The following is an 18,364-nucleotide window of genomic DNA, read 5'->3' as shown; positions in this document are numbered from 1 at the left end:
ACCCAGAATGTTTTTAGAAACATGTTTTAGTGTACTGTTTAGCTGTAATACAACAAAGATTGTGACCAGGTGGCCGCCATTTTGGGTCCAGTTTCCAATGGAGGCTCACAAAACTTAGATCAAACAGTGAAACTAGGCAGTGCTGATGAAATATTGATTATGTTTATTCTACTATATTATATATTTCTCACTTAAAATGTGTTGAGAGATGTTTTTGAGTGTACTGTTTAGCTATGAGATACTTACTCACCAGGCCAGCATTTTGAAAATGGATGCAGGCAGAACATAGGGAGATGCAGATTTTTTTTTTCCCTGGAGTCAGCACTCGATGCCTTCATTGGTTTAAGAATAAGGAGTGTGTCAGGTTAAGCCAATCAGAGGCAGTGTAGGGCGGGTCATGCATCTTCCTCTGTATCTTTACATTGCAAATACTTGTTTGCTGACATCTGGTGAGACTGAATGTTTTGCATTGCACCTTTAAACGGAAAACAAGCAGTTACACACGGGAACAGGAGTGCAACAGAAATACTCAAGTGGACGTCTTTGTATTTAACAACATTGTTTATTATTTCAAATGTAATCAAAACAACAGCAGTTACAGAAATTACAGACAGCTATGATACTGTGTGATTTTGAGTCTCATTGTGTGCTATGGAGTGTCGTGATGAGATAAAAACAAGGTCACAGTTCTTGTTTTTTTATACTGAGCTCTTGGCATCATCGTCACTGAATCTGCGTGACTTAACATCTCTCAATCCAACTCATAATAAGTCAGAGATAAAAAAAAAAAAAAATAATAACATCACACAGCAGAAACCTATCTCAACAACACCACTATGCTGCTCTTCGTCATCTAAAATAACATTGTTAAGAAAGTGGGAGTGAAAGTGATTATTAGTCGAGTCCAGTGAAGCAAGTGAAGACTTTGCTGCTAGATATTAACCTCAAAGTGTTTCGGGTTTTCTAGACATGTTCAACTCAAACAAATCCAACCGTCAGCCACCTTTTTTTTTTTTTTTTCTCTGACTGCATTATTACAGTGGTTATAAAAAACACTTGCAGTTTCAGGTGGCAGTGTACAACAAGCGGATGTTACAAGCACTTGCAAAGAGCATTTCTCCACAGGGATCAGTCTAACAATATTGAAATAATATCTGTATGCATGTGAAAACCATCGGCCTGTTAAACTCGCTCCTCCTCCGTCTCTCTGCTGGTGCGGAGGCGAGTTATGAGGCGTCATTAAAAGAGGGTTTGAAAAGCAGAGGTTTGTACTCTCTGGTCGACACCAATGAGACCACATCAGAACTCAGCGTAGTTGTAAAGTCGGTTGTGAGAAGGTTTAAACAGCCAGTGAGTCCTTAATTTGGTATTTGTGCATGACTCTTTGGGTGTGTAGGTGATGTTAATGAGAGTGTATTTAGAGGATGAAATGGTTACATTGCATTTAAATGAAAGATGTCGGCCGTTAGCTAAGCCACGCCCCCCTCTTAATTACTGTTGCTACGCCCATCAAGCTTTCTGTGCAGTTCACAAAAATTCATAATACTTTTTGAAACAAATGGCCCTTGATTTCAGGCAAATGACAACTGCAGCTGTCAGACTTTATCAGCTGTAGCTAGCTAGCTAATTAAGCTAATGTTAGCTCCGTAAGTTGGCAAAAATACAGTCTCTGGCTGACTTGTTTAAAGCTGGTTTATTTAAAACATGAGTTTTGTAAAAATAGATGTCAAAAATGCATGTACACATGATGACTATGTGAAATAAAGGCTAAAGCTGCTCCAGGATAAAGGGAAATTATTTATTTTTGATCAGATTCCATACTTGGAGACTAAACTCATTGGTTTGGCAAACATAACATCATCACGGATTATGCTAGTGCCTGTACTGTATAGGCATAAGTTAAATCACATAATAACCAAAGATGCATTTCCACCCAAAGTATCCTGTACTTTTGGGAATTAGTGTGTTTCCACCACAGTCTAAAGACCCATGAAGATTGGGCAAATTCGTACACTGGCAAATGAAAAGCGATGTACATGTCATTTTTGTTGGAGGCCTTGTTTTGTCCATCTGTCTTATGCTTTCTTTTGTAACTCCAACAAAAAAACAAGCTGGGTTGCAGCTGCAGGTTTTCAAAAATGGTGGCTGAAATAAATTGCTGCAAGTACAACCTGCTGCTTAGCCCCTGGTCCCTGCAGTGGAAATGCACTGAGTTCTTCCAAAGGTTCCTGGTCCCTGGAGAAAGTTCCTGCAGTGGAAACCTGGCTCACCAGGGCTCTAACAAAAAAGTAACCTGTGATGTTTGAAAAAGTTCAAAAGGTCTTCTAAAAACACTAATGTTCTGATGGTACTTTCAGAATCCCCATAAACTGTTTTAACCATGTGGATAAAAAATATTCAGTCCACTACATGATAAATACATTGTTTGACCCGTTTCCCAAGTTGCAAATCTATTTCCTATCCAAGTAGTTGGCAGCCTGCTATAATTGTGTGTATTTGTTAGCTTACATTAGCATTAATACCGCACTTCTTGGCCTTGCAAGTAGGCTCAGTTACTACAACAGAAACTAAGCAAGTTAGGCTGGCGATATATTTGCTTTTAACTACCCTATCTGCTGTGAAAAGTAATTTTGCCTGCTGTCGAGCCCAAAAACCTAGCAGCCTGGGAACCAGACGAATCTGCCGAGCTCATGTTGTCATTTGGCCCACCAGGCTGCCTAAAACCAGCTTCAAATGTTAATCAGCTTTCAAATTAGTGTAACTGCCTAGCATGGCATCACCAGACCAATCCACAAATGTGAACCACTTTTTTTTTTCTGCCACAGCAAATAAAAACATGAACTCAGGAGATTGGTCTGGTTCCTGCGCTGCCATTTAACACTACACTACTTCAACACGTGGACAAATCCAAAGCTTGACAGGCTTGCTCTGCCTAGTCATGGTTGCTAAGCTACGATTGGACAGTCGCTGTCAGGGGGAGGGGTTTAGAGAACGGTCGGTTGCATTGCAGTTTTATACTGTAAATGGCTGCTTGCTAACCAGTAAACCACTCTAGCTACAGCTAATCTGGTATGTTCTGGATGGTGGCATGGCTGCTGAGGCTGCGGGGAGGTTGAGGTAACATTATAACTCACTCAGATGCTTATTAGTCTTTGGTCTCAATGTGATGACGACGAGGTGTGAAATTTAAAAAAGAAAAAATCCAGATGATTGTTGTTTTGATGCATTTTCAGTGTCAAACTGAACGGGTGTAATATTGCACGCTTTTATTTTTCAGTAGAATTCCAGGATATTGATAGTGTCTCTAAAATGAGTACAATCATCGGTGTAAAAACATGATTTTTTTTTTGTCTTGCAATAATATCTAACAGTAGAAATGAGTGAATTTGTTCAGTTAGAAGCCTTGTGTGTTGATCAGTGAAAGTAATGATTGGAACAGTATTCACATTTAAGTAAAAAAGTAGAGAAAAAAAGGCCACTCATAAAAAATAAAAAAGTTTTTCTGTACTATACTGCTATACTACAAATGTTTGCCATGAGTTACCTGAATCTGCAAATGTTTTGGCCTTGGTATATACATTAATGTGTTGACATGGATGAGCCGGTCATAACAGAAAACACAGAGTAGCCAATGGTTATGCTGGCGACAAACTGGAAAAAGGAAACCACACTGTAAAAAAAAAAAAAAAAAAAATCAAGGAAAACTCCAACCATACCAGTGTGTTTTCTGGCTCACACACAAACTGTATCCAGATACCTCAGATTCAAATCAAGAGCCAGCTCAAACATATGCACCCATAAAGCAGGTGGATATCCAATCACGACTGTAAACTGCTCTCTTCTGCATTCACACACATATACACACACACACACACACACACACACACACACACACACACACACACACACAGAATCACTTACACTTAAGAAAATATATTCAGCATACACACCCACAAGCGCCTGTCTTGTCATTTTGCATTAGTACCACATGTCAAATGAGCAAATAAAATGTGCTTGGAAAAAAATTGTGCAAACTCTAGTCAGGGACAAAATGGCACAGCAAAAAAAAAACAAAAAAACAAAACAAAAAAAAACACAAAATGGTATCAATGATGTAAGGAATCAATCAAAGAACCAATCAAAAGAGAAGGATACGAGTGTGCCCATCACCCATTAAAAAATAAATCCCTCTGAGATATTCTCAGTGAACGAAAAGAAAAAAAAAAACACCTTACACTTCATTTTCAGAAAATGAAAACCAGCCACAAACTAATTCAACACCGATGCCGAAAAGTTCAGAGCTTTTCCTCCGAGCTGCGATCGATCGCAGTGACAGGAGTTCAGCTCGCGTCATATCACACGGCTGCAGCCTCTCTGTGCAGAGCGTGCAGTGGAAAAGTCAATATGCCTGCTATGGTATTGAAAAGCAATACCGACGGTCTATACAGATAAATGTGCCAAACCCTGTGTGAAAACAACATACTGAAAGAAAAAGGAAAAGAAGTAGAAACCTGATGGATATACAAAGGCCTATACAGTATAACCCCACCAACAATAAAGTGGAAATCTCTGTTCACATACTCTGTATTGTTTCTGAAAATATATATTGTATAATTCACCCCCTCAGACACACCAGTATCCAATCTAGGCAGTCAGGCTGTACAATCCCTCCATGGCAACATGATAGCAGCCGTACAAAACTTAACCAATGGGTCGATGACATCAATGCTGCTCCCGCCCTCTGTCCCCGGTAGGTCAGTTCCTTGCCAACAGGAGCTGAACAATGGGCTCAAGTGTTGGATCAGTTGTCTCACTTCCTCATATCGTTGGTTGCTCTATCCAGTCTCATGTCGCGCTCAATGGGCCGACTCCGCAGTCTTAACGAGTCATTGTGTACATCGAGCTCCTCCGCCGACAAGCAGATCCTGGAGGTTCCTGGTGAGACGTCCCTGTGCAGCAGGAGGGAGGAGGTGGCGGCACAGGAGGGGGGAGGGGGTGGGGCTGCGGGGAAGCAGGCGCCCCCTCCTCCCTCAGCACTGCTCGGACTCGATGAAGCCCTCCTTCTCCTGGCCCACCGGCTCCACCTCCGCGTAGGCCGGGTGACCGGAACCCCGGCGAAACTTCATGGCCGGCCACCTGCTGGGGCGTCTCTGCAAGGGAGGTCAGGAGGGGACAAGTGTGAGGACAGCGTTTAGGGTAAAGGTCAGAGGTCACAGTGTCATCTAAAGGTTACAGCTGAGGCTGACCTTTGCTGATTTGTGTCATGAATTACACATATAATGTTTGTCGGCGTAAAAGATCATTTTGAAGCCACAGTGCCCAGCAGCTTTAGTCAACAATTTAAAAAAAGAAACTATACATTTGTAAGCCATTAAGAAAAAAAAAAAATAGAAAATCACCTTCCTTACCCTTTAAAAACGTAAACTATAAAACATATCAAAAGAAAATTATGTCTGATATACTCCAAGCCAAGATGGAGCGTCACTTTAACGGGCGACAGCCACATCAGGGAGTTCCTGCGACTGATAATGACCTTGTAATACAGACAACGAGAACAACTTTGAACACAGGCAGTTTTGTTTTTAAAAGATGTTTGAACACAACTACGCTCTCCAAACAGCACCACCTCATCCCCGGGGGGATTCACATTCATTTATTAAGAAAGACTGTGTGCACCAAGTTTCATCATTCCCCTCTGAAGGCCTTAATGCATATTTATGAGATTTGAAGGGTAAAATGCACTGAGCGCTGAATGTGGTGTGTTTTTGTACAGTCGGCCTGTGCATCCTTTCTTACTATTACACTGGAATGTCTGAGGGTTTGAGAAAAATGTGTCTTATTAAAAATGAAAGGGCTCTGTACACATTTCTGATTTAAAAAGACAAGGGAAAACTGTCTGCATTCAAATTCAGAAATATCATACTGATCAAGGAAGTCAGAAATCAGTGAATATATTTCCCCAGCAAAGGAACATATTATTACGGATTAGAAGGGATAGTTACGATTATTTGAAGTGCGTATGTATGAGGTACTTATCAACAGTCTGTGTATTAGACGGCGGTTGGTACGCCAGTACCAGTGTAGGAAGCTGAGTAACAATCTGCTGTGGACAGGGTCAGCAGCAAAGTGTATTTTAGCCACCCCCAAAAAAGTTTTAGCTTACCATCAGACAGCCTTTGCCGATGTCAAACTGTCATTATATCAGCCAGATATTATTCTCTCCATACCAACCAAACTCCATTGGCAGAACACAGGGGTTGCTGGTCTGTTGCTGCTCGATCTGTTTGTTTGTGTTATTGTGCGACTTCAGTCTTTGAAATTACTACTTTGGATTCACCAAAGTCACAGAATAACACAAACAATTTACCAGATTAAACCAGCAGTAGACAAGCAACTCCTGTATTTTGTGAGGTAAAGCTAGTGTTTTGGCCAGTGGAGTCTGGTGGTATGGAAGAGAGCAATATATGACAGTGGTTTCCCATTGGAAAAGGCTGTCTAATGGCAAAGTAAAGTAGTAAATTTATACTAAATATAGCGTACACTTCAACTGATATTGATTTTTTTTCCAGTGAGTCTTTTTTTAGGTGTCTAAAATAAATTTTTCTGCAGCCCCTGTCCACAGCAGTACATTGCTTAGCTTCCTACACCAGTGCTTCTACACCATCTACTATATGTAATGTGCTGATGATGCATAAATACCTCATACAAGCCCACTTCAAAACACCCAAACTAGCCCTTGAATTTTCAAAAGGTTTTAAATTTAGGAAAATATGATCTGAATCATTGAACATTGTTTGAATATTTTTCTGTTTATCTCATTTTTAAGACAATGAACTGAAGTAGCTGTCCTGAAGCTTTTTAACCACATCACAGTCATCCTCAGCAGATAAAGTTGCTCAGTTGTCAAATTCCTGTTTTGATTAATTTTTCAGAGCGCTTCAAGGACTTCTCGTACACACTGGCTTAAAAGTTTAAAAGTCTGAGACTGATTTAAATTCATTCTTGACCTCTGAAACAGCAAGTCAACTATGAACTATCAATCACAAAAGAACAGAGCAGCTCTTAAATGGACCTTGAGGCTAGATTACTACTGCTTCCAAGGTCAAGAGCAAACTTTCACTTGGAATCAAACCGCTCTAACGCCTGGCGGGCATCGTGTCTGATGGCTGCGTCTCCGCTCACCTCGATAAGGAAGAGGCTGGCTGCGGAGGTAGGGTGATGGTAGACGTACACGGTGACCAGCACGCCGGCAACCATGATGAGCATCACCAGGAGGATGCCGAGGATCAGACCAATGTGCAGAGGGTGTGTACCTGGCACCCTGTCTACAGCGCTGTCTGCAGGCATCACTGAAAAACAACACAAACAAATAGCTTGTTACAACCTTTTATATAAAGATACAAATACTTTTCATAGATCAACTCTTGAGTGTTTATACCTTCACTTTCTTTTTCTCTCCTATTTTTGTTGCCACTTCATTGTGTACTGAGGATTTTTATTAATTTGTCAGCAGTCCCATGGGTGCAAATTAGCTGTTGAGTTAACCAAAACAAATTCAAATTGATGTTGTTAAATGAAGGGTTTGCACAGTTTAAATAAGCATAAAATTAAGCACTTTTGTGTTTTTTTTCTTTCTTAAAATAGACCTTATTTTCCCATTCCTGCCTGTATTGTAATTTAATGCTTTAAATTGCTTTGTTTTCTTTTAAAACCTCATGATTTTACAGCTTGTCTGTTTTTATTTGCTGCCTTTGTGAAGAGCTTTGTGAAAGGGAACTTGAAAAGGGAAAATTCCTTTATACCCACAGCAATCAAGGTATATTGTCACTTTGCTTATTTTACCAGCTGTTCATTTTAGCTTCGGCTGTATGTTTTGATCAGGATGATTTAATTCTTGTTAATTTCTGGAGTAAGAGATCAACAGAGGACATGTCTAGCTATGAATAACAAATATGATGATGGGATCATTTAATTTCAAATATAATACGATTGTGTAGATTGGGTTGGAAATCATACATTTTTAAAGAAGGCTTCGAAGTCAAGAATTGTCTTAACATCTTGAAAACATAAGAGTTAAAATTCCCACATTCTCAAGACTTTGTGCCTGTAAAAGTCAGTGCTGATTAATATGCACTGTCTCCTAGAAAAAACCCCCCAAACATGTCTAAAATGCAGAGGCACTCTGGATCAGTGGTTCCCAAATGGTACGCTGAGGGGGATTTTGTGATAACCATCCATTATTATTGCAATTGCAACCACTCATTTCCCAATACAGAAGCAAATTCTATTCCCTAAAAAAAGATTCAGCAAACCCCAGTTCTCGCTGTTCGTGCAGATGCCAGATGGTGGAAATTATAAGAGTGTCTGTTTCTCCTTCTTTTCAGTTCCATCACCTCCTTTTTATTTTGTGACATGTCTGGTTTAAACGGGTGTGTCGCTCCTTTGATGTGATTTTACAAATATTCAAATGAATTCTTAAATTATTTTGTTAATGAATATTTCATAAGTATTATTGTTGTTTTTTTTATTTGGCATTAAAATAACCGCTTTCAGGGATATTAGTATGATGTGTGTTTGCACAGATATACATACAGATGTGCCTCGAGGTTTTGTTTTGTTTGAGAACCACGGCTTTGGATAAAAGCACCAATATGATGTTTTCCTCCTTTGCTGCAGTTCCGTTATCCACCAGCAGGGGACACTCATCATTCATCAATACTTTCTTTCCTTCCATGCACCAGTATGCCTTAATATTGACATACTTGTAGTCCAGGTTTTGCTAAATGTCACCACACACACACTCACACAAAAAGACTTGAAACAATGACACTTCAACTGTAAATCTCCTTCGGCCTCGTCTGTTTGAAAGCAGCTATGTTCATACTAATCTTCAGTAGATTTCATGGGTTTTTCATGTGGGTGATTAAAGGGACAGTGCCTTCACTTTGAGAGCAGATTCAAGGTTCATGTTTAAACTCTGTGGTATGATCATCCTGTGGTCTGTTTAGGTATTCATGAGCAGTTTCTCCTCTGCGCCAAACACGAATAAGAGTTAATCCCATGCCAAGGTTAGCAGCGTATGGAACTGATAGTCGGAGGAAACTGGCCTATAGGAGCTGATAAGAGTCTTATTCTATCCTCCAGTAGTGGCAACGCAAACTGAGGAGGCTACGTAATAAGTCTGTCCTTCACTGAGCCTTGGAAGACATCACTCGCCTTTAAAGTACTTTCTTAGATTCATACTGGAGCCTCGACCCAGCAGGTGTTTTTTGAGAGTTCTTTTGAAGATGATGAGAGCGTCCTGTAACCTACTGGGAATATCTGTTTTCATCTGCGCAGGCACAATTTCCAAACACGAAAAAAACAAGGCAATTTTCACCTGCAATTTGTTGGCCAGAGGAACGCATAGAATGAGAACAGAAGAAGAAGAAACACAGAGAAACTGTTCTTAGTGATGGCACATCACCATGGTGACTCACTGATCGTACGCTCTTAGAGACAAGGGTTCGAAAATAGGTTCCTCCTGAGGGCCTGAGGTTCTACCCAGAACCTTTTAAGGGTTAAGGGTTCCTTGTGGATTCTAGATAAAACCACTGGAAAATGAAAGGGTTCTCAGAAGAACCCCCTGGGTACGTTCTAGATAAACCTTTGGAATATATATAAGGGTTATCCTTAGAACCTCGAGTTGAAGAAAACTTTTGGAATATACAAATGTTCTCAGTAGAATCCCCTGGTTGGGTTCTAAATATTTTTTTTGGAATATAAAAGAGTTCTTACTAGGAAAGGTTCTTGATAGAATCCCCTGAGAGGATTCTTTATGGAACCACCATAGAAAGGTTCTCTGTTGAACCTCTCATAGTGGGTTTTGTGGGAAACCTTTCGCAGATGGTTTTATGTATAACCCTTTACGTTGGGTTCTAGGTAGAACTCTCTCTTTTCCACCAAATAAGCTCGGGTTCTTGAAACCTGCTTTTTTTCCTTGTCCTGAAAGGGTTCAAAGTAGAACCTTTATAAAAGGTTCGACCAATAACCAAAAAAGGTTCTCCTATGGGGACAAACTCAAGAACCCTTCATGGTTCTAGTTAGCACCTTTATTTCTCAGAGTGCAGCTCAGGAGAACTAATGAAGTGATTATGAAACAAACGGCGAGGACGCTGCCCCTCGCAGCTTATATCTCTACAGATTTATAGCAGGTTCAGTCCAGATCTATTCACAGATTTCTTCTTCTTCTCTGCCCCCCTGACAACCTCTCCCCCGAACTCCTCCCTGCCTTTAATTAGCAGCTATAGCCGGTGCCGAGCCTGTCAGCCGACCCGCCGCTCCCCTGGCTCCCTGCCTCATTGATTTCCAGCACACAGAATAACCGGCTGGTAATCAAACCTGTCCGATGTGTGTGGGCAGTCGCTGTGAACGCGTGGTTGTGTAAGTCAGCGTGGCCATTATGTGCACTCCGAGGCTGGAAATGTTTTGGTGTGCTGAAACATCCCTCACAATGGCTCCGCATTAAACAAACAAAACAAAACAATAGATTACCTCCATTGTCCGTAATCTGACTGAAAACTGGTCTCATAATGCTGTTTGGTGTTGGATGTAGTGTTTTTCATGATAGCTCTCAGAGAATACTGTCAGTCACAGAAAAATAACTTGGCAGGGAAAATGACATTATGACTCGCTGTGGTTCTTAATCCTAAAAAAACCCACAGTGTGAGGGTGTTTGTTTTTTCTCCCGTCTTCTCAGAAAGGCAGTTTTCCTGTTTTAATCTGTCAGAGCTGCAGATTCCCAGAGCCATCTCTTGGTCAGTTGGAGGCCCAAATGATGTGACAGGCTGTTAGTCTGGGGTGTTGGTGGACTAGCAGGGGGCATGAGACCGAGCAGAGATGTAGACACAATGAGAAATCAACAGCCAGCAGCTAAATAACCAGCGGGACGCTAACGGACACAGGTCGACAGTCTGGGCAGACTGAGTGGGACATTTAAACCAATGAGACAGCAGAGACAAGGGCTTCAAAACATCATTTATTCTGGGTCATACTGGGTTGATGAAAGACAGCACAGCCAAAACCACATATTTTTAAGTCTTCATGTTGGTTTTGTTTCGCCGTTTTCATCCTGATCATAGCGTGGCAATTAAGGATGGATATTGAGAGCTGTCTCTAAGCTGGCACCGATTCTTCTTGACTGTTTAATACTATAAATATCAACATATCCCTGGACAAACGATACTGCTGTTAGTATTTAATGTTGCGGAACCAGCTTAAGGGACAAAACCTTCCAACGAATGGGCTCATTTTTACTAAACTTAATGCAAAAATGCAGCTAAAAACTCAGGAGACAATTTAACTAGTCACTTCTGCAAAAAGCAGTAATACAATTACTGTTGAATCTTTTCACATCTTTTCATGTCATATCTTTTTGCACCAAATCATGGCAAGTAGTATCCATGCAGTATGTATCGATACATGTCAATATTGCTGACCACTATCAGTATCGATATCAGGATCAATAAAATCCTAACAGTATGCATTACTAGTGGCAATGCAGTTGCAAATGCAATGCAGGTTTAAAGCAGTTCTGCATTGGCTTCACTTTTCAGACCCAGCAGACCCATCCACTATTTATATTATATAATGTAAAGCTGTGAACGTGATGGGAATGTTAGTAGTATTGTAGATATTTAGCTATAAACCAAAGCTTAAACTGAACTTGAAAAACTGACCTGATGGTGGCGCTACAGTAAAACATTAGTCATTAGAATTCATCCTCTGGGCACCATGAATAGTTATTGACAGGCTGCAATTAAAGTGCAAATATTTGGCATTTTTACTTGATAACTGACTAAACTGATTCATCGATTGTCAGATTTTTTGCCAACTAATCAACTACCTGTTGCAGCTCGATTTGTTGAGATATATATTTCAGTCCAGTCTAGAGGTGATCAAAAGGAAATGAAATATTCTGATAATCAATTAAATTTTCAGCCATTTTTAAACAATAAAAACCCTGATTCCAGCTTCTTAACTGTGAGGATTTGCTGCTTTGTAATGTATCATCGTAAATGGAAGAAGTAATTTGGAGACGTCACTTCAGGCTCTGGGAAAATGTAATGAGTACTTTTTTTTTAAATAGATTCATTAAAGAGAACCCTGCACACTAATATCTATGCAGCATCACACAAGTATGATCTAAGTATGATTTGGTGATGATTTAAGCATCCAGCAACTTAGCAAAGACTAGACCGGTTGAATCCGTTGTCATCCCATCTATATACAATTAATCAATTAATTGTGAAAATAATTGGTAGTTGCTTCTCTGGTCTGGACCACCCAACACTGTCATCCATACAGCCAGCATGTCTAAAAATATTCTTGAGTTCATAATTGTGGAAATATTTGGTCATATTTATGCAGTCAGGACACAGAAAAAGGCACATCTTTAGATAATTGCCCTGAATTCGTTCTCCATTAGCTCTGTCCTTATGACTGCTAGAACCTGAGGAGACTGAGTAAACACTAATGGGCAGCAGAGCTTTTAGACAGCAATAAAATACATTAGAGCTTTAGAGAAAGGACAAACGAGACCAATGGAAGCCCAGCCAAGAGCTGGTCTGTTTTTCAGCTCTACATTAGTGCTAACACAGGAGCACAACCGTTCTCTCACCTGCCTAATGGGTTTTTAGGAAACTCACAATACAAACTGAACAGACCGTTAATTCAGACTCTTTGTGAATGGGCGCTGAGGAGTGGCGGCGGCGGTGGTGGTGGGCAGAGACTCCGGAGAAAAGGCGGTTTGCCGCTGTCGTTCCTTATCTCAGCACTTTCTGTAGCTGCAATCTCAACGTTTCCAACCACAGTCAAGGTCAGAGGACACCGTGCTGCCAGTGCTTATGATATCTGTCTAAAATCAATAAATCATTGTAGAAATTTATGCTTTACATGTTTTCTGCTCCGTATGATAATCTCAATGCCTTCCCCGCAATTACCTTTCACCTTGAATAACGTTATTGGCAGGTATGTGGTGGAAAAAAAAAAGGTTAGATTCATGAAAAACAGGCGAGATACCATCACAGTGCCAAGAGTCCCACAGTGATGAGAGGCATGCAGCGTTTGTGTAATGAAAGTGTGATAGAAGCTGTGGCTTTCCAGTTCCTCTCCAGCAGGAAATGAAATATTTGAGAAGCTATCTCCAAAAAAGAAAAAAAGAATGAAAGAGTTGTGAGTCATTTCAGTGTTTGGATGTTTGGCACATATTAACAGCTAACCTCTGCTGTACTTTTACTGAATTTTCTCGCTGTGTCGAGTGTAGCGTTCTCTAAATAACTGTCAAATTATTTGCGATACTCTGGTGTAAACAAACATGATCAGAGTCAGAAAGACCATGGTCGTCGTCTTCGTCACTTTTGTGCAGTTTTTTACTTTGATGTTTTCTCTTTTGGAGCTCTTTTTGATGGAGAGTCAGCACTCAGCCACCGTGGCCTTACAGTCTCTACTGGGGAAGTTTTTAAGAGAAACTTTAAGACAGATTGTTAGCCTTTGCTGTGTGAAGCGCTTTGGGCAGCACGTTTGTATGAAAGGCGGTGTATAAATAAAGTTGAGTTGACTGATCAGGGTAAATGTTTTTCCATCAGCAGTTCACATATTTCCCTTTTTGCTCCCTAAAAAAATGTTAATCGTAGCTTAATTTTATGCTGGCACAGCTTTACTCCACACTTTTATTTTGTACCATGGAGCAGTTCAACAGATTTCATGCCAAATCCACCCAGGCAGCACTTAACATACAGAAAAAGTTAATGTTGGGGCTGATAACTGCCAATATTCCCAACAGTGTTCTTGTTTATTTATACAACTAATGTCTCAAACATAGACTGCATATAAATATACACAGTAGAAATGAAACCATTTGTCAATTAATTGAACAGTCCAATAAAGGAAAATAATAATAATAACTGTGAGGATTTGCTGCTTTTCTTTGTTTTATGGGATGATAACCTGAATTTCTTTTCCAGTTTTGCACTAGTTGGACAAAACAAGCAATTTAAAGACATCACCATGAACTTGTAGCAGGAATCTTTCACAACTTTCTGACATTTTATGGATCAAATTATGAACTGATAATTGAGAAAATAATTGGAAGATTAACAAAGAATGAAAATAACTTTTTTTTGCAGCCCTGTTTTTTATTTTAGCAGAATAGATTTCTCTATTTTGCATTATTATAAACTGAATTATTTGGGGTTTTTAACTTTCGTTTAGATAAAAAGTGAAAGTGTTTACCAGGGAAGGAGCGTGTAAAGCAAGACACTGCAAAGATGCATCATGGGAATTGTAAGATCCCCATACTACTTACTGTAGGGACGTCCAAAAACATCAGGATGTCTCTGCCTCTGTAGTAATATATTTTTAAAATCTGCCTCTGACAAGTCAGCTTTAAGGGAGTAGAATATTAAATTGCTGGAATACGCCTTTAACCAATAATGTAAATAATTCATAGTAGCAGCACTACATGCAACACATATAGAACTTTTAGCAAATATAGACATTTGGGGAAATAAAGCTTCCTAACTTAATTTCTTATTAATGACAACGGATTCATAATTCATTTGTAGAAATCAACAATTTTCTGTGGGCTCTGACATTCATAATGTAGTGTTATGATTCAAGCGAAGCCAGAAATCGTTGTCTCGTCAGTAACATAGTGAGAAGATCACCATCTTATATCTAAATTATGTACACAAACATGCAAAACAAGCTACTTTAACAACATGTTAAATTAAAACTGTTTCCCTCCAACAATTTGAGAAATATACATGAAGATAAAACACATTTTTTTTTATAGTGCACTCAGGAGAATATCAGTGAAAGTAGTGTTGATTTATTCTTTTCAGTTTATCTGTTTCTGTAAACGAACTCCTCATATATTTTTTAGTTAAACATTCATACTAATTTACATCTAAATTGCCACTATATCTTCCTTAATTTTTGTCCAGCAACTTTGTTTTCTACCGATGCCTTACAGGAACACAGCCACATCTTAATGAAAAAATATTACAGACATAGCTCTTCTTCATATTGCCTTTGTGACTAATATAAAGTGATATAAAGTGTAACTTGATACAACTTTTGGGCGCACGGCCTCTCCTCTCCCTCACACCCGTCCAGACACTCTAATTGATTGCTGCAGCCCACAAAGGACAGTTAAGCATTATAGTCTGCGGCTGGATAAAGTTTATCAGCTCATTGAGCCACACGTCCTCCAGAAAAGATCAAAAAGCAATCAGGGACCAATACGTCAGTGGTAAAAACAAAACAAGAGGCAGCCACAGCCACGAATACAGCAGGGAGTAAAGGCTCAGTTTAGCAGCAGCCAGAGCAACAACAGTTATTAGACGCCACAGCTGGGGAAGATGGGGACTTACCCTGGTTGTCTCTGAGATGCAGGGCGATCTTGGTATCATCTGTGAGGAGACAAAATGAGAAAGACATAATAATCAATATTTCTCTTTGTAGTTTGTTTTTAAGGCTCTCATAATATAAATAACTCCCTAAAGGTCCCAAATGAGATTTGAAGCTTGTTTCATTACTGCACTATCTTCTTTTCAACATGAAATTTACTACACTTACAACCTGATTAAAAATTAATGCTTTGAATATAATGGTCCACATGCATAATTCAGCACATAAAAGCTGTCTGGGGTTAACTATACACGTGAAATATGGAAATGTAGCGTGACCCACTTCTGCTGGAAAAGGGTAGCAGCCATTTACACACACCATAAGGACCTGCATTATGCAAATGCGGCACATACACCAGCAGATATATTTCACTGAACGATGTAATTCAAAAGGATTTTCTATTTCAAGTCTGAAAAGAGCAACTGCAGCCACATTTTGGTGTCTGAAATGAATCATTAAATGTGATATCGCACTGTAAACGACCGCATCAAATTTAGTCCAAGTCAATCCCACAAGAGAGTGAGGGTCATGAATATGAATAATCATCACTGGACGAGGAAAATGACACAAAGACACTATCTATAAATGTTTATTTCACAGAAATATATTTTATTAGCAATGTTCAGATTTATGCCAGAAGTGGGATTTACTCCTGAAGTTATCAGTTGTCTAGTGTGTTAAATCATTTCCTGCTGCCATTTATAGTTAAGTCTGCAAAATAACAAAAATTACTAAAAATATGAAAGCATGAGTTCAGTACAGGTGTTTAGGAGCCATGTAGCATGATTTTCTTTAGAAACCTGAGGTTGTGTGTATACTGAGAATGTAAAATAATAAATAAGAAAAGAGAAAGATATCAGCAAAAGAGGAAAGCATACAACAAACAAAAACAAGCGCAAATGTGCAATATCTGCATCCACGTATGTGCATGAATCCATGTGTTCATGCATTCAAAAACACAGCCTCATAGATAGCACAGATGTATATATGTAGATTCCACACTGGCCTTTGGATTGTACTTCATTTAGGTCCAGTCAAGACAGACCTATATATTTAAGGGTTTATGATCTATATGAAATAATAACTAACTCCATCTACATGTGGAGTAAGTTAATACTCTCCATAGAACAGAAACCTTTGAATCTTAAAATGCCTCAAAATTGGTTAAGAAATGTAAACATCACGGTGTTTTTAATCTAGAAAAAGACAACATGAAAAAGGTAACACGACAAAAGACACGTAACCCAACAAAAAACAACCTAAAAGACGTAACAAAAAGACGCAAAATGATGTAAGAGGACGACTTGTTTTTACTTTTTTTACTTGAGAACATTTCAGAGCCTGTACTTTTTCACTTTTATTTAAGTAAAAAAAGTTGAATCGGTACTTCTACTTTTACCAGAATCTTCTTTTTTTTTTTTTTTTTTTACAAAAGTATCTGCACTTCTACTTGAGTAGGTAAGAAGGTTTTGGCAACTCTGCTGGTTGGATCTAATAAAACAATAATGTGATTTTCTCTAACTTCAGCTCATGATTCTAAGTTGATATTGAAGATACTGACAAAAATGGGCGGTAAAACTAACTGAGCCACATAGCATAATTTAAAAATGGGAGGTCAGTCATGTAATGTTCAGATGAAAATAAAATATCCATAAAAACAATGAGAAATCTGTCGATTAACAGTGAAGCTGCAAAATCTTCTTGACTGCTACACATGCACTTTTGAGACTGTCAATCCTGCACTGCACAGGAAAATCTGGGGAAAACTGATGAAACGAGGTGTTTCTGTTATTAAGCTTTCTAAGTTCAACAGAAGTTCAACAACACCAAAAACTAAATCCTCCAAAAAGACCATAAAATTGAATCCAAGTCGCTGAAACAGTTTCTACAGAAACCGAACATTAGATCTTTTATGAAAGTAGGATTTATTGCAGCAGTGTTGTGTTGGACTGTGTCAGTTTTAGCTGTGTGTCCCTGGCACCTCTGAAGTATTTCCTCTGAAGCAGGCAAGTTTAGTCGAATGTCAGCAGAGTGAGAAAGGAGATTAACCCTAACCCACCGAGATACGTCTCTCTTCTTCAGTGTGTCTCCCTTCTCTCACTCTGTCGTCCAGCTGCAGGTCGCCAGCACGACCACGAGCCACCCAGCCTGCTGTGTAACCTGACCTCTGACCCCTGCAGCTGAACAGACAGGTGGGCGTTGGGGAACCTGATCCCCTGTACGTGTCAGAGAGCGCGAGGAGTTTCTTGGTGTCGGTTACACAACAAATACCACAGAGTGACCCGTGGACCTCGCACACGCAGATACAGTCACACACATGAGCTAAACACATTTTATATCTGTGGTTCCTCTGTTTGTTCTCTCACCACGTCCTGGTTTGATCTGGACTCGTCCTGTTTTGCCTCACAGCGGGAAAGTTTTCACACTCCTCCCTGAACTCACTGCATCCACCCTCATCCCAGCAGCACTCCCAGCACCCCAACTGCGATGGAGTATCCATTTAAGCTCAGCCCCCACAAGATGATTAATGGTGCTGCGATGGAGAAAAGGTCGGCTACTGAAAGTAAATACCTTTTATATGGGAATGAAATAATGGATAACCCAGGCTTGGATAGAGAAAGACTTTAAAAAAAACTCCACAATACAAGAAAAATACCATCAATGAGATAGAAGAAGCAGAGTGGAATAAGACTGCAGACGCTGCACTATTACACAACAAAAGCCCATCTCAAGTTATTTAGTCTCTTAAAAATCTGTTTTTCAGACAAGTATTTAGTCACCTTGGAAAAATAAAATTTTGAAACCGAGTAGTCAGTAAGTTAATTTAAAAGTTGGTACAAAGTACAAAGGAGGACAGAAGGAAAAGGAATGGAAAGAAAAGCATGGAAAGATGGACAGGATGAGAAAAACATGA

The 18,364-nt window shown here is 39.5% G+C and overlaps 1 protein-coding gene across 1 annotated transcript in view; it reads right to left on the bottom strand.

The window, feature by feature from the left end:
- Window positions 1-542: 542 nt before the first annotated feature.
- Window positions 543-18,364, bottom strand: part of plxdc2b (plexin domain containing 2b) — a 124,058-nt gene continuing 106,236 nt past the window's right edge. The window contains exons 12-14 of the mRNA XM_084747212.1: window positions 15,414-15,452; window positions 7,183-7,349; window positions 543-5,150 (exon numbers count right to left, since the gene is read on the bottom strand). Of these exons, the coding sequence (XP_084603338.1) occupies window positions 5,031-5,150; window positions 7,183-7,349; window positions 15,414-15,452 (326 nt within the window). The 3' untranslated portion in view covers window positions 543-5,030. The remainder of the gene's footprint in view (window positions 5,151-7,182; window positions 7,350-15,413; window positions 15,453-18,364) is intronic.

This window comes from Lutjanus erythropterus, chromosome 21, assembly GCF_056507025.1.
Source record: "Lutjanus erythropterus isolate fLutEry1 chromosome 21, fLutEry1.hap2, whole genome shotgun sequence".
NCBI lineage: Eukaryota > Metazoa > Chordata > Actinopteri > Lutjaniformes > Lutjanidae > Lutjanus > Lutjanus erythropterus.
This window is presented reverse-complemented; position numbering and strand designations above follow the sequence as displayed.